At 42.3% G+C, this 27,827-nt stretch overlaps 2 protein-coding genes and 1 long non-coding RNA gene across 6 annotated transcripts; 2 read left to right on the top strand and 1 right to left on the bottom strand.

Moving 5' to 3' along the window:
* The first annotated feature begins 47 nt into the window (after positions 1–47).
* LOC108000585 (uncharacterized) lies at positions 48–8,150 on the top strand. Of its 2 annotated transcripts, XM_062079665.1 has the most exons (7): positions 48–3,823; positions 3,895–4,397; positions 4,521–5,060; positions 5,138–5,379; positions 5,628–6,219; positions 7,121–7,343; positions 7,507–8,150. In XM_062079665.1, exons 3-7 carry the CDS (start codon positions 4,521–4,523, stop codon positions 7,644–7,646), a joined length of 1,737 nt encoding a protein of 578 aa, XP_061935649.1. In that variant the 5' UTR covers positions 48–3,823; positions 3,895–4,397; the 3' UTR covers positions 7,647–8,150. The 2 variants fall into 2 exon arrangements, with proteins under 2 accessions (XP_061935649.1, XP_061935650.1); XM_062079666.1 differs by lacking the exon at positions 7,507–8,150 and having other exon boundaries at positions 3,173–4,397; positions 7,126–7,342.
* LOC108000528 (uncharacterized) lies at positions 7,912–26,867 on the bottom strand. Of its 2 annotated transcripts, XM_062079663.1 has the most exons (5): positions 24,957–26,867; positions 24,419–24,582; positions 17,008–17,090; positions 15,276–15,351; positions 7,912–11,962 (listed from the first exon to the last, which is right to left on the bottom strand). In XM_062079663.1, the coding sequence occupies exons 3-5, from the start codon at positions 17,081–17,083 to the stop codon at positions 8,860–8,862; spliced, it is 3,255 nt and encodes a 1,084-aa protein (XP_061935647.1). In that variant the 5' UTR covers positions 17,084–17,090; positions 24,419–24,582; positions 24,957–26,867; the 3' UTR covers positions 7,912–8,859. The 2 variants fall into 2 exon arrangements, with proteins under 2 accessions (XP_061935647.1, XP_061935646.1); XM_062079662.1 differs by lacking the exons at positions 24,419–24,582; positions 24,957–26,867 and adding an exon at positions 18,460–19,034.
* Positions 20,756–24,584, top strand: LOC133666709 (uncharacterized). 2 transcript variants are annotated; one of them, XR_009831203.1, is made up of 2 exons: positions 20,756–21,486; positions 22,023–24,584. It is a non-coding gene; the product is annotated as an uncharacterized LOC133666709 (long non-coding RNA). The 2 variants fall into 2 exon arrangements; XR_009831204.1 differs by having other exon boundaries at positions 21,582–24,584.
* Positions 26,868–27,827: the final 960 nt, after the last annotated feature.

The raw sequence follows: 27,827 nt of genomic DNA, 5'->3' as shown, positions 1-27,827 counted from the left end.
AAATTATCAAGATAATTAAAATTAGAAAATTTAACTATAACATTTTTTTTTAACTATTAAATTTTCTCCATCAAGAAATCTCGTGGATCTGATTGGTTAATTTGGAGGCAAATGTCTATTTTAATATTTTTGTCTCTGTCATCGTGTTCTTCACATATACTAATCCAAAATCTGTATTAACTAAGTTAAAGACTAAATATAGTTGATCTATTTAGCATTGTAATTATTTCCAATTATTATTGCAATTACATTTTGAACGACATTATCCAAGTAATTTCGACTATTAAATTTTCCCCATCACTGAGAGGAAAGAAGATCTTTATCCAGAGTTGAAAACACATTGATTCATTGAAAAGGCAACCAATTAATAAAAAAGTTAATAAAGAATTTCGAATAAAGTTACTTTAAATAATTATTACAGTCAATCCTCTTCTCGTTTAATTTATTCCAATAATTATTTCTACGATTATCATTACGAAATTATAAATTATCCAATATAAACAAATACATTATACCTTTATTCGACCAAGTTCGATTATTAAATTTTCCTCGTCACTGAATGAAAAGAAAGAAGCCTCATGGAAGAAATGCGGATTTTTATCTATATTTTAGAGTTGGACATCAATTCCTTGAAAAGATAACCAATTAATAAAAAAGTTAATAAAGTTACTTTAAATAATTATTACAGTCGATCCTCTTCTCGTTTGATTTATTCCAATAATTATTTCTACGATTATCATTACAAACGATAAATTATCCAATATAAACAAATACATTATATATTTTTCGACCAAGTTCGATTATTAAATTTTCCTCGTCACTGAATGAAAAGAAAGAAGTCTCGTGAAAGAAATGCGGATCTTTATCTATATTTTAGAGTTGGACATTAATTCCTTGAGAAGATAACCGATTAATAAAAAAGCTTTTCCACAATTATTATACTGCATCAACATAATTAATATATACCCGAGTAAGTTCGATAATTAAATTTCCCCCATCGCTGGTCCAAAGACTGGTAAACGATCATAATAAATGGTATAACACGATTGCGGTTCCTGTCGGATAATTACGGAATTATGTTTGGGAAGAAGAGGTGTGTTATGAACGGGTTAGTTAACACGTAAACGGACGGAGAGGTCGGAACGAAAGTGGCCGGAAAAATAAGGAGGAAAGGACAACCGCGAAAGGGGATAGCCTAGATGTCGGGGACGATATTCACGCATCGACGACCAGTTTCCATGGAAAGTATCCATCGCGGGGATAATGAAACGTTTTTACTACGTCGGGAACGCGTGTTAACGCGAGAAGTCACGAAAACGCACAGAAAGCGTGGTGTTAACCCAACGCGTTTTGCGTTCGGATTTCTCGAAAGGATTCTGGGACACTTTTCACGCTGCCCGTGCAAGAGAAAAAGAAAAACGAAAAAAAGAAGGAAAAATCCAACAATAGAACTCCTTCCTTATCCCCCGCAAAATTTCTCCATTCTCGTCAACAAATTTACCGGCAACTTCTTTCCCCAACCTCGAATTACCTTTATCGTCACTCTAAAGCGTCGTTCACGAGATCGTCGTTCGAATGATTACTCTAGTTTCGTGCAAGACATATATATATACATTCTTCAAAGAAGTTGAACCGATAAAGAAAGAGAGTGATGAGAAGAAAGAAACGGATTTCTTTCACGAGAGAAAATGTTTTAATTTTATAAATTTCTCGACAACTTCTTTCGCCAACCTCGAATTACCTTTATCGTCATTTCAAAGCGTCGTCCACTTGTTCGAAAAGTTCGAAAGATTACTCTAGTTTCGTGCAAGACATATATATATACATTCTTCAAAGAAGTTGAACCGATAAACCAGAGAGAGAAAGAGGTAGAAAGAGAGTGATGAGAAGAAAGAAACGGATTTCTTTCACGAGGCAGAGAAGAGAACGAGAGAAAGAAAAATGTTTTATTACACGTGGAATATGGGGAAAGAGCGGGAAGGGGGTGAAAAGACTTTCTAAGGCGAGTTTTATCAGCGAGCGGCGAGAGTCTGGCCTTGTTTCGCGGAGAGGTCAAGTCGTGGCTAGGAGAGCCGACTCGAAGCAGATGTCGGAGATTCGAGATAAACGATGCACAATGCCTTCTATTCGTGACCGAACAGTCATCGCTTCCGTCTCTTCCATTCTAATTATCCACGCTTTGAAATATCTTCGAATCTCTTCTTCGCAGTTTCTTCCTCGCTCCTCTCTCGTCTCTCTCTCTCTCTCTCTTTCTCTCCAGAGGAAGAGTCGTTAGAGAACGATATTCGTCGCGAAGCCTGGCGATACGTATCTTCTTTCCCGTTTCGGATCGGCCGACAACGAAAGTAGACGTTCCCCGCGCTCGACCCGACTCCCCGCCTCTCTCTTTTCCAGTTTACGAGTTCTGCTGCTCGTTTTCGCGGTTATCTACGCCGATGGAGAACGACCCAATTCCGGTTTCGAGTAGGCCACCCGACCGCATCGTCGCACCGGAAGGGAAAAATCCATCCATCGGAAGTCCATCGATCCACCAACTCTTCCCTCAATTGGTCCTCAAATTTCTCTGGAATCAATCTATAAATGTATAAAGAAAAAAAGGAGGAAAAATCCATCCTAATTCTCCCCTCCTTCGATCCTCAAATTTCTCTGGAATCGATTTATATAAAGAAGAAAAGGAGAAAAATCCATCCTAATTCTCCCCTCCTTTGATCCTCAAATTTCTCTGGAATCGATTTATATAAAGAAGAAAAGGAGAAAAACCCATCCTAATTCTGCCCTCCTTTGATCCTCAAATTTCTCTCCTCAAATTTCTCTGGAATCGATCTATAAATGTATAAAGAAGAAAAGGAGGAAAAATTCATCCTAATTCTCCTCTTCTTCGATCCTCAAATTTCTCTGGAATCGATTTATATAAAGAAGAAAAGGAAAAATCTATCCTAATTCTCCCCTTTTCTCCCCTTCTTCGATCAAATTTCTCGATCGTCGATTATTTCGAACGAATCAATCTATATATATATAAAGAAAAAAAGAGAAGAAAAATCTCTCCATCGAAAGTCCATCGACCTACGAACTCTTCTCCCCCTCGATCTTCAAATTTCTCGATTTATTTCGAATCGAATGTCAGAATCTATATAAAAAAAAATGAGAGGAAAACTAAATATATAAAAATAAGAAGAAAGAAAGAGAGAGAGAGAGAGAAATTGCGGAATCATCGAACCCTGCCCGAACGAATTCCTCCGCGAGGAGGTTTGTGGGTCGAGGATGCAGAAAAATGGGAAAAATCCGGGACCCGCTCGGTTCCGGAAGCTGCTCGTAAAACTGGATGGAGGCGTTTTATTATACACGAATAAGAAACGTTTCACGGGAACAAAAAGGAAGGAAGTTTCTGTGCCGAGAGAGAGAGAAAAAAGCGCGTGACGATTCATCGATGTCATCCTCGTCCCCTTTTATCGTCCTTAATCGATGAACCGAAATTGAACGACTCGCTCCAACCTAGCGCCTATTTCCCAATCCGAACGAGATAATCGGGGGATAAAGCGGGAATTGTTGTCCCTCTTTTCGTCTTCTCTTCTTTTCTTCTTGCAAGTATCGAATGCGGCAGCGTCGAGTGGCAACCGGTTTCAACGAGTCGGTATCCGTCGGAATGGAAGGAATATTGGCGATGCGCGGGGATCCGAAGAGGATGTCGTCGCCGAGGTGTCGAGGAAAAGCGTGGGGAGCCGTGGCTCGCGAATCACGGGCGGAAAAAGCAGCGTGCTAACTCGCCGTTGATTGTCCACGGCGACGTGAATTAGCGCGTGACGAGACCCTCGCTTCTTCCAACGTGAGATTTTTCCTTGCCAAACTCGGCGCCGAAATTTCCCTCGATCTCGAAAATTTTAAGAATTTTTCCAGGGGGGACTAGAGGAGAGGAAGAGAGGAAGATGTGTGTCAGCGAAGAAGCCAGCTGACAATTATCAAAGACGACGGGAGACGACGAGGAACGGAGAAGAGACGGAGAAGAGGAGGAAGAAGAAGAAGGCGCGTCTCCGTTCTCCAGGTGGCCAAGCGTGGTGCATGTACACCGTTTGTTACACGGTTTGTCGTAGCACGTGGCGGCAAGAGCGAGACGCAAAATGGACCAAGTATCCAGGAAGTGGGGACCTGGATTAAAAGCGAACGAGGGCAACGTCTCGGCGACAGAGCCATCTCGGACCTTGAACGTGGTGGAAGTGGACGGTACCGGCCACCACTCCTCGTCACGTTGCCTCGCTCCGTGGTTTCGCTAACGGGTTCCTGGCTCGCCCTTCGTCCCACCCGATCCTGCATACCGGACTACGCGGTTGGCCGCGTTCTGCCAACGGCCAACGAGAGATCTGGAGGTCTTGGAAAAGTTGCATCTTGGAAAATCTTTCGAGGTTGGCGGGACATTCGACCTTCCTTCCTTCCTTCCTTTCTTCCTTCCTTCCTTCCTTCCTGGATGGGAGAAATTTTCTATTCGCCCCACTTTCGACCGTTCTTTCCTCTCCGTCTCGTTTCAGATGGGGAGCGTGCGGATCTGGCTACTGATCTGTCTCGTTCTCGTCGCATCGAGGCTCAGAGAGTCGCGATGCGGGCCGAGATACCCGTTCGAAGCGAGGGCGAAGGCGTCCGAGTTGTTCAGGACGAAGGGGGAGGGCTTGAGGGGGGTGCAGGAGGAGGGGTCGATCGTGGCAACCCCGAGCCCGCTGCGCCACGAGACGAGGGCCGATTCGGTGTTTCGGGACGGAGACGGGCCGAGGAGGATGAGCAAGGACGACTACACGACGACCAGGGACGACGAGGACGAGTCGAAGAACGGATTCGAGGCGTCCACGTTCAATCCGGACGTGTTGAACAAGTTTTTGGAGGAGTACGCGAGCAAGATAAAGGGTAGCACCGAGAAGTACCAGAGATATCCGTTCAGGATCGTCAAGCCTTCCGAGCCGCTCCCCCTCGAGGTCGACGAGCAGACCACCGTTCGATCGTCGATCGTCGACCACCAAGATCAAAACACCAAGTACGAAGAGGAGCCGATCAATTCCACGTCCACCGAGGATGGAGTAAGATGGAGTCTCTTTTAACGTCTCTTTCTTTTTCTCTCTCTCTGTTTCGACTCGAATATCCGATTTAATTTCAGTTGGGCGGGATTCTGAACGACACGATAAAGAGGAACAAGTATTACGGGGCGAACTCGTACGACGACAGGAACGGTTGGGTCACGTTGGAGGCGATACCGTGGTCGAAGAGCAAGATTTCCAAATGGCAAGCGACCCCGAGCACGCAACGCCCGTGGCCGGAGATGAAGCCGTGGGACAAACCGGGCAAACCTTGGACCTCCGATTATTCCATCAGGCCCATCTACGAGAACAACAAACCATGGTAAATTGAATTCGCGCCTTTTTCCAATACTTTAAAATAAACCGTAATTAATATATTTATTATTTCGTACTTAAATTTAAGATAGTTATTAAAAATTTTGAAAATTAATTTCATTTTAGTAGATTAAATTTCCAATTCATTTTAAATAATTTAAAATGAGTAATAATTAGTAAGGATTTGAAGGAGTAGATTAAAACGAAATCAGACGACCAATGTTTCTCCTCTCTCTCTCTCTCTCCCCTCCTCAGGTACGAGAAGCCGAAGCCGAGCTGGCCGGAGAACAGCCAGAACGAGAAACCCGCGTGGCAAAAGCCCAATCGACCGAGCCCTTATTACACGGAGAAACCGGAGGAGACCCAGGCTCAGAAATGGCCGCCTGAGAGGCCCTCTTGGAACAAATACACGGACCGTCCGAGCCTCAACACCGATATAATTACCGACAATAGGCCCGCCAATTTCCCGAGCAATTGGAACAGGCCGCAGCCGACGAAACCGAGCTACCAATATCTGGACAGGTATCCGGATAAATATCAGGGGGAAGAGGGAAACGATTGGCACGATTTCCCGACGAGGCTCGAGGATCGTCCAACACCGAGACCGACCACCGAGAGGCCGACCGCCTTCTCTCATTATCAATACGTGAACAATCATCCGCAGAGTTATCCCGGGAACGGGGACGGCCAGTGGGTGCTGCTCTCGACGAACAGAGGTTATTCCAAGTCCAGGCAGAGGTCGATAAAGATAGACTCGATGGGCCAAGTGGGGAACGTTACGAGGGACGTGGGCAGAAAGGAGGAAGAAGCTGATCCGGCAGTAGCCGTGATGACGTCGAAGAGACAGGTTAGGCTAGATGATCAAAGAAGTTTGATATGATATATATATGTAAGGGGGAAGAAGAAAGAGAATTTTTGGTGAAATTCCGCTTTCTACGTATGGGATTTATCGAAAAGAATTATGTTTGTAAGAATAGAACAAAGGAACGAGGAGTGAATATTGTAAACGAATGGTGAAAAGTATCGAGATTTCATTATAAAAACAAAAGAGAAGAAAAGAATAATCGTTATTATCACTTTGATCGAAGGATATAAAGAAATAATGAGAGGAAAAAATTGGCAGTTGATGAGACATCGTTTAAGTAGGTTAGATTGGCGGTGTTACAGTCGATCAACGAGGCATAAGTATTGCGTAAACGAATGGTGAAAAGATCGAGATTTCATTAGAAAAACAAAAGAGAAGAAAAGAATAATCGTTATTATCACTTTGATCGAAGGATATAAAGAAATAATGGGAGGAAAAAATTGGCAGTTGCTTGATGAGACATCGTAGACATATTTAAGTAGGTTAGATTGGCAGTGTTACAGTCGATCAACGAAGCGTAAGTATTGTATAAACGAATAGTGAAAAATATCGAGATTTCATTATAAAAACATAAGAGAGAAAAAGAATAATCGTTTATCATTTTGATCGAAGGATATAGAGAAATAACGGGAAAAAAAAATTGGCAATCGCTTGATAAGATATTATTTAATTAGGTTAGATTGACAGTGTTACCATCGATCAATGGCGCATCATAACGAAGCGTAAGTATTGCGTAAACGAATGATCAAAGATATCGAGATTTCATTAGAAAAACAAAAGAGAAGAAAGAAATAATGGTTATTATCACTTTGATCGAAGGATATGGAGAAATAATGGGGGAGAGGAAAATTGGCAATCGCTTGATGAGATATCGTTTACCTAGGTTAGATTGACGGTGCTACCGTCGATCAACGGCACGAATACGACCACTTCGCACGGAGGCCTTCTGGAAGTGGAGAAGACGTTCAAGAGCGTGGACCAGAGTCAAAAGGAGTACGAGATGGAAAGACAACCGCTGCTATCGACCATTCTGAAAAAGAGACCTATCAGAAACACATTAGGAAATAAAGCATCCAGCTCTGCTGTTTTAGCTGCTGTCAGTGCCGGTCAGTGTTCAGTAATTCTTTCATTATTCTACGATATAAAGAAAATTGTTATGTAAAAAGATGTGTTACAAGATCGAATATCTATTAATTAATCGTTTCGAAAATTTAATAAGTAAGAGTTAAAGATTCAAATTGGAGTTAAAACTCGTGCGCTTCTCTGCAGGGATACTACCGGCAACGATGGCGATGATGATACCGATGATTCTTGGTCGTCGAAAGAGGGATCTAACGACTTCCGGATTGGGCTTCCTCGACCACGACGAGACTATGATAAAGAAATTGATCGGGAAACAAAGTATTTGATAATTCGTAGAAACGGAGAAATGGAGACAAAATTTAGAAAAGAAAAAAAAATAGGCACAACTTTTGAAATATATAAAAATGAAATTAGCAAATTATTAAAGTTTAAGAAGCTGATGGTGTACATGACAAATCTGTATAGTTTTAAGTCTATCTATATATATATATCTTATTTACATATATCGATCGATACATACGGATTCGTTTGGCAACGAGTTTAATTGTTAATTGTTAATTGTTTCGTCGAAAAACAAATGTGTTCCGCAGATAGGAAAAATAGATTTTTATTACAAGTTTCTTCATATATTTATACACATATCAGGATAACACGTAGACACTTATCTTATTTATTATTTATTTATTTATTTATATATATATATATGTATATGTATTTATACTTTACATTTCGATGCTCGGTCTGAATATTTAATAAAAGATATAAATACCGATTCTAAAGATACCGATCGAAGAAAAGAGTCGCTCGAAAAATAAAGGAATGGAATTTTTCGCTGCTAGTCTTTCAAAACCTTTCTCTTCCTATCCAAACCTTCGAAATTTTCTGATGGTTTCGAGAAAACTATCATAGAATGCACGTTTTTAGCACTCCGTGCGAGAAATCCTATTTATTGTTTAAAGCTTCTTGTTCTTGCTGTCCAGGAATAATCTTCCTTTCTTGATCCAATCCCGATGATTTAAGTTTAAACCATTAACTTGCATATATTGTAAACGATAAAAATTACGTAAGAATATTTATAAGTTAAAAAAAAAGAACGCATTAGATTCAGATCTTCATCCTTAGAGTAAAACTAACAAAAGATGAGTCGTCTAGATGAGCTAAAATAACTTCATCATTTTCACTAGAAAGGGGGAAATATTCGTTCCTAAGCATAAGACAAATGTTACTTTCTCGACGAAAATCGTCATCGAGGAATCATCTTTATCGGTTCAGAAACGAATATTTCTTTCCTGAAAAAAAAAAAAAAAGTAAAGATACAAAGAAAAAAAAGGAAACGACGAAGATATTTCAGATTCGATCGGAAAGATATTCTCGGATATTCGAGCGTCAATGACGCGATTTCCGTTTTTCTTTTCCTTTTTCCTTCGAAACGAGGTCCTCGAGGAATACAAGGCGGGTACGTGCCGCGAGCTTAGCTGACGCTACGAATCGTCGCTCGAGTCCAGCCGTCTCCACCGAGGAGAGGACTCCACCTCCGTCTCACTCCTCCCCGTTGATCCTCTTCTGCACGTGGCCGAGATATCTGGCGAAACCCTCGCTGGCGTGTTTAAGAAGCGTGAGACCGAGCCGGAACTTGATCTCGGCGATCTTCTTCACGAAATTGAAGAGATTGAAACCGTTCTGCTCGGCTGGCTTCTTCGGATCGATCGTCACGCTCTCGACGGTGCTCGTACCTTTCGCCTCCCCCTCGGAATCGGAATTTTCCAAGGAGGAAGAAGAGGACGAGGACGTGGACGAGGACGATTCGATCGTCCTCGTCGACGAAACGACGGTGCTCGAGTCCCGTTTCTCGTTCTCGAGTTCGTCCTCCGCCTCCACCCCCTCCTTCTTCTTCTTCCTCCTCCCCGTCCCGTCCTCCTCGTAATCTCCCTCCGCCGGTAGGGCAGAGTCGATGATGTCGAGGATCTCGTTGCTCAACTCCTCCTCCCTCCTCTCCTCCTCCAGCTCCCGTTTCGAGGGAATTATTTGAATCACGGACGAGGAATCCCTCCTATCCCTTGCCGACGATCCCGGCGCGGATCTTTTAATCCTCAGGGACCTCGGCCCGTGCTCCACGGCGACCGCTGTTGGGGTGATCTCCACCTCCTCGTAACCCTCGTCGACGGCGGGCCTCGCCGTCTTGATCTGGCCGTAATTCTGAACGGTGCCCATGTTGTTGAAGTTCTGGCTCGTCGCGTCGTAGCCGGTACGCGTCTGGCCGCTGCTCTCCGTCGCTATCCCCTCCCCCCCGTAACCGTTCCCCAATTTTCCAACGCTCGAGGAGAGGATCTTCTCCTCGTAAGAGGTAGGGTACGCGTTTGGAACGCTGCCGACGACGAATTGCCGATTCGCCGAGCCTGGAGCACCTGAACCGACCACGTACTCCCGATGCCTGACTATCCCGTGGTCGTGGTACGGGTTTGGAGGGGTGCTGGAGGGGTCGGAATAGTAACGGTAATCGGTGTACTTGTGCGAGGGGGCCGTGTTCTCCGGGGGGTGATAGACGGGCGAGGACAAGGTCGGGGAGGAATAACGTTGCTGCTCGCCGTTCCTGTTGGTCGACTGCGGTTGGCGGTGGTCGAAGGGCTGGTCGTAACGCTGGTACGCGTAGTAGTTGTCCTCGAACACCTTCGACCCTTGGTGGCCCTTGGTCTCGTCCGTGGTCATCCCTTGAAGAACCTTGGAGAGGACCTCCTCCTCGCTCTGCCCGTAATTCCCCCCGTATTCCTCGAAGTTGTACTTGTATTTCGGCTCCACCTCCACGTAATTCCTCCTGGTCGCGGTTCCGCCGAACGGGTAGAGGAAGTAGGAGGCCAGGCCCAGGCCGAGGCCCACCAAAGACATGACGCCGAAGCTCGGCATCACCTCTCGGCTCAGAAAGTTGTATATCTGAGAGCTGATCCCGGATGCGGGGGCAGGCTTCTTCTTCGTCTTGTGCCCCACCTTCGTCTCGGGCGCTATCTTCGACTCCTGCGCTATCCCGTTCTCAGCCCCCTCCTCGGGAATCTCGGTTCCCAGCTCGGCTTCCTCGGTCAAGCCTGGCATCGGCGAGCTGGGAACGACAGTCGTGGTGGACGTGGTCGTCGAAGCGATCGGTTTCCTCCTTCTGTTCTTGTTCTTCTTTCTCTTGGGCCTCTTGGTGGTGGTGGAGGAGGAAGAGGAGGAGGAGGAGGAGGAGGAGGTGGGAGAGGAAGGAGAGGTGGTGGAGGGTGTGGTGGTCGAGGAAGAAGTGGAGGAGGAGGACGATTGATCGACGTTGATCTTGGTCAGTTCGGGATTGAAATCGAACTTCATCAGGTCTATCTTGGCGTCGTGCGCCAAACCCTCCCCCTTCTCCACCTTCTCGATCTTCAACACGGGGGCGTTCACCTTGATCGGCTCGATCTCGATCCTCGTCTCGTCCACGGGTTTCCTCAACTGCACCTTCAACACGTTGTTCACCTTCGTCCCGACTGGTTTGAGCTTCGAGACGGGCGCCTCCGCAGGGGGCAGGCTCGGGTGGTCGTCGGTCGAAGTCGGTTTCGAGGTCGTCGAAGCGACCGCGCTTCCACTCGTCGAAGTCTGAGGGGTGGTGGCCTTCTGATTGTCCATCAGGATCGACGCTTTGATCTTGGTCACGAACATAGGCTTCTCGGTGCTCTTCGGAACGGCGATCATCTGGACAGGTCTGAACGTCACCTTCTCTATCTTGCCGACCGAAACGCTCTCGTTCTTACCGACGTCCGGTTTAACAGTGGTCCGATTTCTGCTCGGATGCTTCGGCCTGTTCTGCAGATTGGGCCGATTGGGCGTCTTCGAAACCGAGGGTTTCGAAGCCAGGACCGTGGTCTTCGTGATGGCTATCTTCGGTTTAGGAGTCGTTCGACTCGCCGTCTGATTCTTCCTCGTGGCGTTCACGTACGTAAACTCCGAATTATCGGTAGGCACCTGGGCAATCTTCGAAACGGTCGTGCTCTGGATAACCTCCGACACCTTCTCCGTCCCTTGTTCCACTTTTTCCAATTTCGACTCGATCTTGCTCGTGGTCGTAGGAAGGACGAAAGATTTCCTCGTAACCGACTCTTCTTCCGCGGGGACGAGCGTTACGGCCTTCTCCGTGGTGGCCGTTCTCTCCTCCGCGGTGTCCACCGCCGAAGGCGTGATCCTCGCCTCCTCGGTCTCGGGGATCGGTTGCCTCGTCTTCTTTCGCTCCTCGAGCAACGTTTTCACGGTGGTCGACGGCGGATTGAGCAGGATCCACGTGGATATGCCGCCCGTGGTCGTCGCGTGATTCTTGTACGCCGTGATCAGACGCGTCGACGCCATCTCCTTCTCGAGCTCCTCCTCGGTTATGGCCATGGCTTGGCCCGGGTGGCTGGTCTCGAAGTAGCTGAACTTGGAGTTGATCGGCCTGCCGAATCCAACGCCGATCGGGTGCCGATCGTTGCCCGCCTCGTCGTTCGTCGCCGATTTTTCCATCCCCTTCTTGATCGCGTTGTCGAGGATCTTGGCCGGCTGCTGTTCGCCATTCGTCACGTTCAACAATTGGGTGGCCACCGTTCTTAACGACTGATCGATGTGCTGAAGATCTTTTATGCGGCGTTGCGTGTCGTTCGGTCGGATACTGGAAACGAAATTGCTCGATTAAGTCGGTCGAGTTGAAGCGAGATTCGAAGAGAGAGAAAGAGAGAGAATAAAATGATTTTAAAACGGAGGGATCGACGTTTCCTTACCTTTGCGTGACCTTGCTCTGCGAAACTTTGGAAAAAACTTGGTTATTTCGTTAATCTTAATTTCGTTCATCTTTGTCATTCGCCTTCCAGCTTTTGGAATGTGGGTTTTCGAGCGAGGATATTATTTTTGGGAATTAATTTTATGGAATACCGATGCGTCAAGGATAATATTCGGAGACGTTCCCGTCTCTGTATCAATAGAGAATACGTGAATAATACGTGTTGCGTGGTTAGAAAGAAAGAAAAAAATGCAAATTTGTTCGTTTGTCGCATATTGGTTTATTTCAGGTTACATTTCACTGGCACAAGTACTAGCAATGCCCTAAGAAATTCTCCGTGAAGAAGTGGTTCGAACAAAAGTGATCGCGTTACATCTGTAATACTGTTCCGTGTTCAGCGTTTCAACGACTAAAAATACTTTCTCGTACTCTTACTTACTCGTTAACACATTAGATTTAAAGCTACCGTTGGCGAGGTTAATTGCCTGATAAACAAACGTTATTCTACACACCGGTTTCCCCTTCCTTAATAAATAATCGATGAATTATATATATATATATATATGTATATATATGAAATAAAATATACGAATTAATTATTTAAAGCTTTTTAAAAAAATTAAAACGACGAAAATAATAATCCTTGTAATCGCGCAGCGTATATTTTCATCCGAGACCTTCAAAACCTCGAATGATCTTCGAGCGAAAAAAGGAGAGAGAGAGAAAAAGAGACGAAACGATCCAGAAAACGATATATTCGTTTCATCTCTTCCTCTTCTTCCTCTTGCTCTTCCACTCGTTCATCCTTCCGTACCTCTCCATAGACTGTCTAACCACCTCCTCGAAACCGGACCAATAACCGTTTCCCGTATTATCGTTGGCCCTTGCGAAACCGAACGAGCTAGGGAACAGCCAAGGATAGAGAAACGTGACTACGCCGAGGATACCGGCCGCAAGCGCGGTGAAGGGAGCAGCCGCCAAGCTGAAGAAGCCGTAATGCAAAGGATCGAACGTGAGATAGGCGAAGGCCGAGGTTATGGAGTCCATAATACCGGTTGGGGACAAATCGTAGTCCTCGTCCTCGTCCTCGTCCTCGATTGGACGAGACAGACTGGCAGAGGGCAGACTGTTAGCTGGAGAAAGGGAGGAGGATCCTGTGGAAGCGTCTGAATTGGAATTGGCGGGTGGCGCCACAGCCGGACGAACGAGAGAATTAACGGGTGAAGGATCGTTCGTCTGACCAATCGTTCCAGCAGAATCCGAATCAGTTTGAGCAACTTGGCCCGAATTCGTGATGCTGATCTGAGTGTCTTGCACCACTTCGAAGTCGGTATCTGATTGTACCTGGTTTTGCTCGAGAATCTGTTCGTTCACTTGTGGATCGTTTTGGGGAGTGGGGGGTCGGTAAATAGGAACGGGTCGATAATAATCGTCGACAACAGTTCCAGAAGCACCAACGTATTTATCCACGTGATAATTCTGGTAATTTTCAGAATCGATCTTGTGGTCGGTGGTCGAGGGAGAGGGAGTGGACGACTTGTACACGTTCGAGTTGAACACGTGGGAATTGATGACGATGTTCAGATCCGTGCAACCCTGTTTGCTCTGTATCGTATTGTTGATCCTCGTGTACGAGTTTATGAGAATCGTGGGACAATTCTGGTCGTAAGTTACCACCGGGGTTTGAGGTTTCCGGTTGGATAACGGATTGTTGCTCTCTTCGTACGAAGTGAAGCCTATGTGGACCCTGTTTGGACCCCCTGGCTTCGAGGTGCTCGAAGAAGGATACGACTGCGGAGGAATGGGGGGAGGAGAAGAAGACACGAAAGCGTTGGAGGAGGAAATGGGTCGGATGTGTGCCGGAGGTATTCTCGACGCATTGTCAGGCCTCCTCGAGTCTAGATTTATGAAATGAACCACGGTGTTCTGGAATACGTGGGTTTGAGGATTTCGAACGAGAGGATTTTCGCTCTTGTTTCTCGACGGATCGAGAACGTTCTCCAATCGATTTGGAACCACGTTTTCCGTGTAATCCGGACGATGAACGGGATAAACGAAACCTGGTCTCGGTATTTGAGGTTTATTGGGAAGGTTGGAAGGTTCGTTCGGTTCCAAATTTTGATAAAGGGAATCGAAAGCGACGCTGACAGGATTATCGATTTGCTCGGCCTCTACGATGTGACTACCATTCGTCACGAAGGCAGGAATCTTCATCCAATGGACTATTTCTTGGAGATTGGAGATCGGTCTCTGGGAAACAGAGTGATGATCGAAACTGGAATTTCGGATGGGTGGATCGTGCGCGATCTCAAGTTTGATCGGATTGCGTTCCACGGAGGAGGTGTACTTATCGTAATTGTGGAAATCCTCGGCGTTCTGAATGCCGGTGTTCGGCCAATTCTTCAAGCTCGAATCGAAGGAAGAATTATTCTTGTTGACGATCTTATTCTGATTGTTCTTCTTCTTCGAATTGGACGAAAAATGAGGCGGGGATGGGCGACGAATTTTCGTCCTGTTGGACCGTTTCGAGGTCCAGTGACGATTGATGGACGATTGGTGAGCGTGAGTGGGGGAAATGGAGGATGGGTGGGGATTCTCGACGCTCTCATTCTCGTTAAAAGATAATTTGGGAACACCTCGAACCAACAGCGAATCGGTGATCTTTTTAATGGCGGCCACGTGATCGAACGGAGTCGTGGACTCGACCTTGGCTAAGAGAGTAGGCGAGAACGCTTCCTTCCGACCCAAGAATCCCGAATTCTGGCCCAAGGCCGTGCCATCATCATCATCGAATCGTGAATTATTCATCGGGATTCGGTACGTCCTTCTCGCGAGAGAATTCCTCGTGGCCCTCTTCGGATGCGAAATTCTCGAATTCGTAGGCGGAACGCGTTTGCGGATTGAATTTAATTCCTGACTCGATCTTATTCGAGCATCGTTCGACGATGGGATTACAAAACGGGGAAACTTGTTTCCGAATCTGGTCAAATTATCGTTCGTGATCGATCGCTCATTAACCTTCGAGTTTTTTTGTAATCGAAATTTCGACGAGTGCCAAACGTTACTCGAGTGGAGAAATCGTTGCTCGTCGTCCCTTAATTTTTCCCCCACCCTTTTTTCCGCGTCGCCAGAACGTTCGACGAAACGATCGATATTATTATCGCGGTGATAGTTAATAGTACTAGTTCCGGAATTCCACGTATACCTGCTATCTTCTCGAACGCCGGATGTTTTCCATTCCTCGAGGTTCGCCTTCGATGCATGAGCTTGAATCGAACTTTCTGAAATTTCATTGAAGAAAAAAATTAATAAAATTCAAAAGATGATTATATTACACTAGTTAAAAATTTCGAATAAAGTTACTTTCAGTAATTATTGATTCGCTCTTTGTATAATCTCGACCGTTTGCCATTATAATTATTCGCGATTATTATTATTGTTTTGGACAATAAATTATCGAAGCAACTTCAATTTTAAATTAACTTCAATATTAAATTTTGCCCATCACTGTAAACCTCGATGCATAGAATCCAGAATATTCTAACGTGTCGATATAATATAAAAATTTATTATGATTCGATAGTTTAATTTATAAATGTAATTTCGTATTCGAGTAAGACATGCTATAGACAATTTCGAAAATATTTCGTCTTAGACGATTATCTTTAACGCATTAAAATATTCGAATAACATTTGTTCGTAGCTATTATAATTGATCCCCTTTTTGTATAATCTCGGCCATTATTTGCAATTATTATTACGCGAACGATAAATTATCCAAATAACTTTATTCGTAACTTCAACTATTAAATTTCGTCCACCATTGTCCGCATCTAAATCTCGATGCATTAACGTAGACATAAAATTCAGAATTATTCTAACGTATATCGATTTAAAAAATTTTTTATTTCCAATCCATAGTTTAATGTATAAACATAATTTCGTATTCGAGTAGTTAAAATAATAATCGTGTATATACGAGATGAGCTATACGTACTATAAATAGTTTCGAAAATAATTTCAGCTTTTAAATGAAAATAATTTTTACGATTTTCGAATTATCTAGCAGCTCTTCTACTACTATAGTAACGTCTAGTGTCAAGTTTCTAGCGAAGGACCTCTCGCGCCTTTCTGGCGAAACTACTTTTCACCAGCGAAACAGTGCATTGTCCGTGTATTCGACTATCATTCTCTTCTAACAAAGATCGTTATATTTCTTACGGGATATAGCCGATTGTCAATGGATCGTAACACGTGCGTAATTATCCAGAAAAATGAGGTACGATGGAGGAAAAAAAGGGGGAAGAAACGTTACGAAATAAAATTTTGCAACGAACAAAGGGATTCGATCGAGAAAATTTTTATCGTAAATTACGTTTTCTGGCGCAATCCACTTGCTAGGCTCGCGTAATCACGAGTTGTACCGCGTTTCCTCGAACACGAAACCCTCGCCGATAGACATGGCGAAACATCGATCGGCAGAAATACAAATAATTTTATAACCTCTGATTGGGGAAGGGAAAATTGGCCACAAAAATGGAAACGACTGTTCGGATATATAATTTTCTTTCTAAAAAAAAACAAGGCAAAACGTGATACACGTGATTCCAAATCGCGGATACAAAAGTTTTTGAAAGGAGGGAGATCAAGCTCGTGCGAAAAGAATAAAAAAGAAATTGAACTTTCGTCAATGGAAAATCAGAGGCGAATAATTGCGTGGGATTTCGATCGATGAGCGTACGAACGTTTTCATTATCCGATTTACAACCGAATAAATACACGGTTAGTTCGAGCAACGATTCGAATCGTTTTATTTCCATCCGGGAAGGATCCGCCTTTTCCTTTCCATTTTTTCCGCGCGCCCGCCACATTTCCCCGATAAAATGTTCCAATCTTTATTTTAGCAAGTCGAGCAAATCGACGAGAAAGATTCTTACCGGTTCTCTGGGGCCTGGCGTCGCTCGATCCCAACACCAGCAGAACCACCACGATCTTCAACAGTTTCATCCGCATTTTTGCACTGAAAAAGAAAAGAAAAAAGAAAAGAAAATCGATGCTCGTAATTTGATCCAATAAAATCATCTACATATATATATATATTTATTTCATGAATTTTATGATTAAATAATAATCGATACGCAATATGATGACGCTGTTGACTTCCGCATCGCATCGATACATTTCCCTCTTTCAAAGAATCGCGATTCATAACAGGAAACTCGCGGTATTAACTCGAACCGGTATTAACGAAACGACGTGTGGTATTAACGATCCGACGTATTTGGAGGTTGGCCGAAAACGAAGCTGCACTCCGCGGCGATAAATCGCAGTGGAGTGACGCAACTGCGATCGAACGTATTATTTTTCGAACGCAACACGTTGAGAGAACGCTCGATTTGCCGCGTACGAAGGTCTCGATCGAGGTGATCGTTCGTATTCGATGGCTGGATCGCTCGCTCCGTGCCTATGCCTGTCGCATGAGAATGAGCAGATATGCGTTTGTCGTGTATATGCATACGTTCTCGTCTCCTTTTTACCTTCTTTCTGTTATTTTTCCTCCCTTCGAAAGCAAGCAGGGAATAATCTTCAAGATATAAACGCCGTTCGAATTGTTTTTAAAAAAGAAAAGGATAGGGGAAAAATCTAGCATAAGACTTGCTCATTCCAGCCAGTGGCAATAACCGCATATTCTTCCTCGACATTCGTCGCGTTCCAAGGCTGCTCGCTCGCTCGTCGTGCAGGATCGTAAATTTTCTTTTTTCCCTTTTTTTTTTTTTTATTTTTTCGTTTTCATCTATCATCGTCTTGCTCGATCTTTTTCGGTCGTTGGTTATTCGTGTCCGGGTAACGGTACACCGAGTACAATCTCGAACCTTTGATTTGCATGTAGGCGCATCGAAGAGAGGTGAATCGGCCATCGTCGATGTCACGAGTTGTATTGTAAATCAGTCGTGGAGGATATCGTTCTCTCGATTACGGCCAACGCGTGTACACGCGTACCGTTACACGTCGAAATACTTTTCCACCGTTTGCGACGTCCCATCGTCACGTATTTTCTCCCCAATGATCCCTGAACAACGAGGATTTCCCTCCTGGATTTTTCCCCGCTTTTACCAAATTTTACCAGACGGATTATCCTATCGTCTTGTCGGCAATTAGAATTGATTTGATATCCTGGCCGACAGGATAATACAGATTTAATCTCGAGCATCGCGGGAAAGATGATATAAAATGAAGAGGACAGAATTTCCCTTTTCTTCCCTGTCAAATTTGATTCATTTGATCAGCGTGAAAACTTATTATTATTTCTTAGCAGTGTTAGAGAAACCGTTCACAAATTTTCCCCACCTCTTATCAAATAAACGTAATACAAACACACCCCTTCTTACCTTCTCAATCTCAAAATCCTGCTGGAAGCCGCATTTAATCACCGAATCAACGATCAACGAGCAAGGGAGAGAGAAAGAAGAGTGGGAGGGGGAAAAAGAAAAGAAAGAAAACGAACACACAACGCGATCAAATGTCAAAGACAAAAACTACTAAGAACTCGAAATATACTGCAGAGAGAAAAAAAAAAAGAAAAAAACACTTTTCTTCCTCTCTTTCTTTCGAAATCGAGACGAAAAACTGGGATGAAAAATGGGGAGGGAAAAATACGCGAAAGAGAGAAAGAGAGAGGAGAGCGTGTGTGCGAGTGCGTGTCCGGTATCGTCCAGGAGGACGACAATGTTTCGACAATGGTGCACGGCTGACTGAATCCACGGCTCGAAGAGGTTGGAGAAGCGAGCGAGCGGTGGGCCCGCGTGTGCACGCAGGTAATCGAAACAAGTGGTGGAGAGGCGCCTCGTGCACGAGTCATCGGGAACCCGTTACTCCGCGTTGCCTACGAACGAGATCCGCTCGGGTTGAATAACCTTCACGGCTGTGCATGCTAAAAACGTGCTCGTGACTACCTTGGCCGATCACCTCGGGAACTGGGTGAATCTGCGAATCCGATTCGCCCACTACGCGAAATCGGGGGAAGAACGCGCATGCGCGTACACGCGCCATGCGACCATTCCACGCATGACGTAACAGCGGGCCAGCAAAAAAGAAAGAAAAAAGAAACAAATATCTCTCCCATTTGTTGACAACATTTGTTGATGCGATCTGTTCAAGGTGAGGAGAAGAGGAGCGATTGTTGACATTGAATCTTTCGTTCGGGACTCGCTATGACGAGGAATTTAATGGTTAAGAAGTGGAAGGAAAGTGAAGAGTCGAAGGAAACGAAGATAGGAAAGGGTCGAGAGTTTTTTGAGGATGGAAGGATAAAGAGATACGTTGCAACAGTGTTTAGAAGAGATATATATATTTTAGTATCATTTTTCTTTACATTCTATGAGACGATAAAAGTGTAGAACTGAGAAAGCACGAGGTATTTTGTAAATATTACGATTTATATTTTACGGTGAGTAGTAAGAAAGATATTTTTTCTTTCTTCTTCTTCCGGGTATCGGGAGAAAATGTGGAACAAAAAAATCGATAGAGGATAATTTTGTTATATTACGAAAATAGATTGCCAAAGTTATAATAAAACTGGTGGATCGAACAGGAAGTGCAGGTAAAAAATTTTTCGAACGAGATCTATGAATAAAATATCGGTTCGACGAACGAATTCCATCTGAAATTTTCACCGTTGAATTAAGATAAAACTTTTTCTTTTTCTATTCCTAACTTTCAATTTATCTCGCAATTTCGCATGTTGTTCAATAGTTCGCGATGAAAGTTCATTTTTCAGGGGGAAAGGATACGAAATGAAAGTGTTCGTTTGTGAGGAAAAAAAATTTATGCACGTAAAAAGAGAATCGAATATACGCTGTAAAAAAATTCATATTTTATTAAGAAAATTCGAGGAAAAAGAAAGTATAAGGGAGCATTTCAAGGTCAAAAAAAATGAAGATCGTCGAAGGTCAGGATCACTCAAAGATCGGTGTGCAGAGTCAAGATTATTTCAAGGTCAGAACTCGTCATATCAATGTTCAACAATGCTCTTCCAAAGATCACGAATAATTGTTACGATATTGTGTTATTTATTTTTGAACAACATTTTTTTTTTCGATGAATTTTCAAAAAAAAAGTTTAAAGAATATCTAATAAAATTTAGAAACGGAATATTCAATTGCTTGAAAACAGGTTCTTTCAGCGATAGTACGTTTCGTTAACATTTTTGATTGTTTTCATTAAGAATTAGTTAACGGTTCGTTTTCTAATTCCATCTTTGGTTTTTCTTACGAAAACTCGAAAATACGAAAATCTGTTTTCTCGAGATTTACTATAACGTATCCTTATCGTTATATATTCGCATTTTTAAATTTGAAAAATTTCGAGTAAAACACGTTTAAAGTATAACGATTTAAATTCGTTCTCGAACAATGAGTAACGAGTTTTAAACATCGAATTTTATGGTATCCGAGAAAAGAAATGTCGAATGTACTTTTCCCTGAACGAAAAAAAAAAAAAGAAAAAAAAAGATTAATCGATTAGTTACGCGCGGATAACAGTAGTTTTACGATTCCACAACATTCCACGATCCCCAAGAAACCGATTCAAACGCTTTCTCGGAAAATAGAAAAAAAGATGAGATTCGATTATTTCGAAGTTAAAAGGAACACGAAGCTCGGCGACGAAACTTTCGAATAAATTTTCAACGCGATTAACCCCGCTCTATCTCCTACTTTACCTCTTTCCTATTCCTTTTTTACAATAATTACAGCCACGCGCGATGCATCTCTTAGCCCAGAATCGAGAGAAAAACGAATCACGATACGCATACCGACGCGCTTTTGTGATCCCGGCAATCAAACCGGTTCCAAGGAGAAGACGAGGGAACGAAGATAAAGATCGTCGAACACGTATGCGATCTTTTTTCCTTCTTTTTTTTTGAACATTAAACAGATTTAACGCGTACCATGTTGATCCACTTGGTTCGTTAATGGCTTCGAGATATACAAGAAAGCGCAAGAAACGCGACAACAGCTCCACGCGTGGATATATTTGGAACAATTTAAACATGGATGGAACAACTTCTACCTTGTTCATCTTACGGAAAATTTATGTCGAAGTAGCGTGTGTATATATATATACGGATAAGAAGCTATTCGTTGTATAAATAACGTGGAGAAAACTTGTCCTGGACGACAAACGAGCACGAGTAGAATCATTGAGGTAAAACGAAGAACGCGTGAACACGACAACATAGAGGAGAAGGCGGGGGAAAAAACGTATTTCCTGCACGAGCGCCATCGAGCGGATCGAGAGACGATGCTCGATTACTTCCTTTTACGGCTTAATATATGGAGAAGAGAAGAGAAGGAAGGATGTATTAAAAAATTATCGTGGAAACAAATTGCAGAAGAAGTTGAATTTGTTCTTTCGAGGTAAGAAATTGGGTAGAGAGATTGGGTGAAATTTGTATTCCATTTATCGTATTATAACTTTAATAAACGATCGATTCTTAAGAATATTATCACAGGATAACGATCTCGAAAAAAATAAAAAAAAAAAAAAGAAAAAAAGAAAGAAGTTTATGTTTTCAAGAAGATATCTTTCTTGAAATCAGAGGAGAGGAGAAGGTAGCATAAAACGTGTGTAGCATTGCCACATTTAAATCGACATTTTCTTCGAATAATAAAAAAAAGGATAAGAGATAAGCGTGATTACCATTACCTAACGAGTAGGACGAGTCGAGAATCTATACGAATTCATCTCTCTCGCGAGATAGCTGCTAGTAGAAAAACGTAAATATATCTTTTCGCTGATCAATTTCAACTCGTCCAGTTTGAATAAAAAGTAACATTTCAACGTGTGCATATTTTACTTTTATTTCATTCCTTTTTAACTACTATTTTTAATCATTCGGTCGAAAAACAAATTGCTCGAATAATCTTTATAAAGAGATGGAAATCGTATTCAGGCCATGAAGATGGGCTTTGAAGATGTGAAGAGTTTTGATTGGCGAACGACACGAGAAACACGGATAGGCGAAGGGCGAAGAAAAAGATTCTCAGGAACCACCTCCCGGAAGGTGTGCACGCGATATAATAAGAGAACGTGGTCACACCGACCCAGAATCGTAGTAGGCAGCTCGATGTGGGACATAGCGGCACTTCTTACGGCCATAGATACCTTTCCCATCTGTTGGCAAACGACACAAAGCTTGTCGACCTCGCTTCGTTTCGACGCGTGCCCCTTTGAGCATCGCGATCGAGGAAGGAAAGAAAGAAAGAAATGGAAGTAATTAATGCCAGCGAGAACAATCGCGATAACAGGTTACGTATCAACAGGTTTGAAATTATGATCGTGGAAAAAGTTCACCGAGAGTTCAAGCGCTGTGTGCTTGAAATTCAAAGGCCTTCTTTGTTGACCGCAATTTTGCACATCTTTCCCAGAATATTTGATACGTATATTTGAAAACGTATATATTTTAGTTTTAGTTTAGATGAATTTTCTCTTTGACTGAATTGGTCAATTAATCGACAAAATTTAATAATCCAAGTTACTTCGAATAATGTTATTTGGATAATTTATCGTTCAAAACGTAATAATAATAATAATAATAATAATAATAATTGGGAATAATTGTAACGCCAAACGAATCAATTATAACAGCTACGAGTAAAGTTATTCAAGCATTTTAATAATTAGCGAAATTTTTAACTAGTTACTTTTTCAACGAACTATTGTCCAACTCTGGACGGACACTAGATAATAACACTAGAAAATCACTAATCATCCACAGATGTCGTAGGCGACGTTGATGAAACGTTGGAGATAGAAAAACCCGAGGAAATGTATTCTTCTCTTTTCCAATACACAAGATTCGAAGAACAAACTACTCGCTAGGCTTAATTATTTGAAACGAATTAAAATTTTCCTCGCGTCCTCGTAACAATTCTCCGCAAGTTGCGTCATCGATTCGTAATAAATAATTAAGAGCAACGTTCGTGGACGGTTGAACGGGAGCGCTTCCGCAACGGTGCACCGTTACCGATCGAGAACGTTTTTTTTAACGAGAGTACGGTCGACATCCACCCGATCTCGATAAATAGTTTTGGTTTGCATGTCGAGCTGCGTTCTCGTTCTCCATCTTCGCGGAAATTGCGAACGAAGACGGCATCCAGGAGGAGAGAAATGGAGAATCATGAAGAATGCACGCGTTAATTAATTAAAACTTTTTGAAGTCGCGGTAGAGGGAGCCTCGGGCTGCGAAAATTCTCGTTCGACCAGATAAACGGGATATACGCATCCGGAGTCACGGATATCTTATTCCTCTTTTTCTCTCTCTCTCTTTACTCTTTTATCAATTAGATACGCTATACGGATGTAAATTATGACAAATTTATATGAAAATGCGATAAGCGCGGTTGAACTTGAACGAATGAAAATCGAACAAAGTAACGTTATCTAATATTATACACGAGATATAATATTAATTCGCTATTTTAACGTATTTCAATTTTTATTTTTATTTTTAATATATAAGGAAACGTGTCGATGGGTATATCCTGGGTGAACTCTGGAAGGTCATCGATCGTGAAGAGAACGAAAGTTTTCAAGGAAACGAGGAACGACAACCTCGAAGAAGGAAAAAGTAAACTCTGAATTTCTTGGAACTGCTACTAATTGCTCCGCTCTCGTGATAATTGACGAACACGTGAAAAGTGAAGATACTCTCGTGCTCTCGGCTCATTTTTCACGCGAAAGGAATATCATTTTTTATCGAGCGAACATTACGTGAAATATGGGTTAGAGAATCGATTAAGAAGAAAAAGAGAAAGAAAGAAAGAAAGAGAGAAAGAAAAATCGATAACTTTAATCGGTGAGCGGAAAGTAATGGGTAACTGGTATTACGAAAACGGTGTCGGTCGAACGAGTAAATTGTTACATCAAGAGGAAGCATTTTATTCGCCGCTCGCGAAAGTGCGCGTTAATTATACCATCGTTAATTACACGGCGTGTAAAGGAAAAAAAAATAGAAAATGTTTGTAAACAACGCCGGTAACATGGCATCATTCACCGACCATTTCCTCCATGAAATTCTGATTACCCTCGTCGTAATATCCGCACCTGCATTGTATTCCACTCGCGATAAAATCAAATCATCGATCGTCAGATCCATTTTTCTATCTTCGATGATGGATCGTTATTAAGTATCATCTCTCTCTTAAACCCTGTTAAATTCGTCATTTTCCTTAAAGTCTCTTTAGTTTCCTTTGTGCGTGGATTTTTTTAGAAAAAAAAAAAGTTTCCTCGTCCACCTCAAAATAGAAAAAAATCCTATAAAACGCCATTACTTCCAGGATTACTTACCCGCTCAAAAGGAGTAGGATTCTCTTCTAGAGGAGCGTTGGCTGGGCTCGTTTCGTTTTCAGATCCCGATTTATTAGATGGTTCGCTCGTGCAACGGGTATTGGCATCTCGATCGATGGACTTGACGAGTCAATGGCGGCGCTCAGTGGCGGCAACTTCCGTTTCTGAAACGTGACATCGATTCGTGACATCGATTAATGTATACGCGATTCGTCGCGGATCGTTTGTTTGAAACGCGCGTAAAACGATCAAATTTATCGATCCGTCCTATCCATCGAATCCATTTGGAGAAAGAAAGTATAAAAGATATGATGCGTTTTCAAGATTTATGTTCGTATCGTCGCGTTTTTTTTTTTTATATCTTGTTCTATTTCTTGTTCTAAGAAAAATTTAGCGATTTTCCACGAGAACATCCGTCGAATTGGCTTTCCTTTTCTATCGATCGATAAGAAAGATCGTCAGACTTTTCGCTCGATAATTTCTAACGATTTGCGGTTCGTCTATTTGATTTTCGAGTATTGATCGAATCTTTACTCACCTCTCGAAGTTTCTTCTTCTTCTTCTTCTTCGTCTTAAAGGAATTGCTCGACTTTTCATTTCTTTTACCAAAAAAAAAAAAAAGAAAAATATTCTTTTCTCTCTCGAATGGTAAAATCTTCGTTTAAAAAAGAACCCTCCACATCGAGTTCTCTTCCCCGTTCAATTATAATAAAGCACGTTTCACTTCCCAACTTCCCGACTTTCTACAATCTTGTTCGTCTCATAACGCAGAAGTCTCGTCTGCGAGTGCTCCGCTAATTCTTTCCCGTTTCATTCACCGTCCACCACCTCTCAACGGATGCAAACTTCCTAAAAAGATTCAAAGATCTTAACGATTTCACGGTTCATAAGCCTCGAAACGATTCACCACCCTTTTTGCGCTTCGAGCCGCTGCTTTCTCCGCTTAGAATAGAACGTTGCTTTTTCTCCCCCCCGATCCTCGATGCCTCGAATTTCTTTCCACTATTTATGCGATTTAATCATTGTCGGCTCAACTTCTCTCTCGAGTTTGCATTTAAAAAAGAGAAAGAAAATCGCACTTTCCAGTTACACTCCTCGAGACGTGGCTCGAGATGGGACGGATTTTTATTTATTTTAAAATGGGAAACGTTACAGTGAATCATGTGCGTGTTATGCATCGATCCGGTGACCCGGTTCCGCCCGGGGATCGTCGTGATCTCGAAGTGGACGACGACGAAGAGGGGTCGTATTTTTAAAAGAGGCAAACGGTGATCGACGAAAGGATAAGTATCCGTCTTGTGTCATTGCGTGTGATCAAAGCGGACTGTTTGCGCTCGCATGTGTAGAGGCGTTCGTGCTCCAGTAAAATCGCAGGAAATGTTCAATTTGGAGAAAAAAGGGTCGTTGCCGAGGAGGAATAATATTCTCTGACCAGAACAGAACACTTTTTTTTCACCGTCCACTGCTCCTCCATTTGCTTTTCTCGAAAATAAAAAAATTCGAACGTCCTCTTCTTCTTCTTCTTCTTCTTCTTCTTTTTTACGAAGTCGAAGTAATTCCTTCGTTAAGTGTCTCGACAATTAGAGTGAAAATAAAGATTGCTTTGATATCCGTAAAAAACGATTCCACTGCTCTGCTACTCGGGCAGAATCGTAATCTATTAGAGAGATGGGTTTACTTCATTAGTTTCTCTCGCGATCAAGCAGTTTTTACGAGATGGGTTTCGCCTATCTCTTTATTCTCTCGCCTCGTTCGCGACACGTTTAAGACGATTTTATCGCGCTAAAAACAATTCCCCGCTCCATTGTCCAATTAACAATTATATTTATGTTATTACACATATCTTCTTTTCGATTCTAACTTAACATCTCCGCTCTTCTTTATCTCTCTTAATTTCTTCTTCGCTCCTTCCACGCGTTCCTTTCCTCAAAGTGGAATATCTTCATCGGAGAATTTTCCTTTTAAAGCTATTATATTTATGTTTTACAATTTCTTCTTTTCGATTCTAATTTAACATCTCCGCTCTTTCTTTCTTTTTTTGTATATTCAAAACGATACGATCGTTTTCTCCAATTTCCTCTTTTTTAAAGAGTACGAAATAATCTTTATCTCTTAACTTATTCACTTCTTCCACACATTTCTTTCCTCAAAATGTCTTACAATTTCTTCTTTTCGATTTTAATTTAACATCTCCGCTCTTTTTTTTTTTTTTTTATATATTCAAAACGATCGTTTTCTCCAATGTTTCTTTTCTTTTAAAGAGTACGAAATAATCTTTATCTCTCAATTTGTCGTTCACTTCTTCCTCAAAATATCTTCATCGAAGAATTTTCCTTTTAAAGCTATTATATTTATGTCTTACAATTTCTTCTTTTCGATTTTAACTTAACATTTCTCTTTTTTTCTTTTTTTATATATTTAAAACGATCGTTTTCTCCAATGTTTCTTTTCTTTTAAACATTATTTTACGAAATAATTTTTATCTCTCAATTTGTCGTTCACTTCTTCCTCAAAATATCTTCATCGAAGAATTTTCCTTTTAAAGCTATTATATTTATGTCTTACAATTTCTTCTTTTCGATTTTAATTTATCTCTGCTTTTTTTTCCTTTTTTTATATATTCAAAACGATCGTTTTCTCCAATGATTCTTTCTTTTTTAAAGAATACGAAATAATCTTTATCTCTTAACTTGTCGTTCACTTCTTCCACACGTTCCTTTGCTCAAAGTGAAATATCTTCATCGGATATGTCTTACAATTTCTTCTTTTCAATTTTAACTTATCTCCGCTCTTTTTCCTTTTTTTATATATTCAAAACGATCGTTTTCTCCAATGTTTCTTTTCTTTTAAAGAGTACGAAATAATACTTATCTCTCAATTTGTCGTTCACTTCTTCCACACGTTCCTTTGCTCAAAATGGAATATCTTCGGAGAATTTTCCTTTTAAAGCTATATATATTCTTCTTTCTCGCTTCCCCCGTTAATTTCCTCAACAGCTTCCTCTTCCTCCTCCCAACTTCCTTCGAACTTCGAGGGGGATCTATTCCCAGAATTCCTCTGTCAACGATACGCAGAATCTCTTCTCCTTGATTCTCAACCGAACGATCCCCCGAAGTTTCATCGCAGGATCATTTCGAAACTTCGAAACCACCCTCCAACCCCTTTCTCCCTCTCTCCCTCTCCCTCTCTCTCACCTTTCTTCCACAACCACCGCCACGCACGTAGATCCAATCTCCTTGCCAAAACTAAAAACTGGCTGCTAGACGAGTGTCGAAATTGCACTGAGGCTAGATAGCGTTCTACCGCCCCCGATGTAGCGTCTCCTTTCCGCGGTTACAGCTCGAGCCATTTAATAGTGGGGACTCGGATATCCCTTCTTTCGCTGGGAACCTCTGCTCGCGGACTCGTG

The sequence above is a fragment of the Apis cerana genome, linkage group LG9, assembly GCF_029169275.1.
Source record: "Apis cerana isolate GH-2021 linkage group LG9, AcerK_1.0, whole genome shotgun sequence".
Classification (NCBI taxonomy): Eukaryota; Metazoa; Arthropoda; class Insecta; order Hymenoptera; family Apidae; genus Apis; species Apis cerana.
Note: the sequence above shows the minus strand (reverse complement) of the source record. Positions and strands in the feature narration are given on the sequence as shown.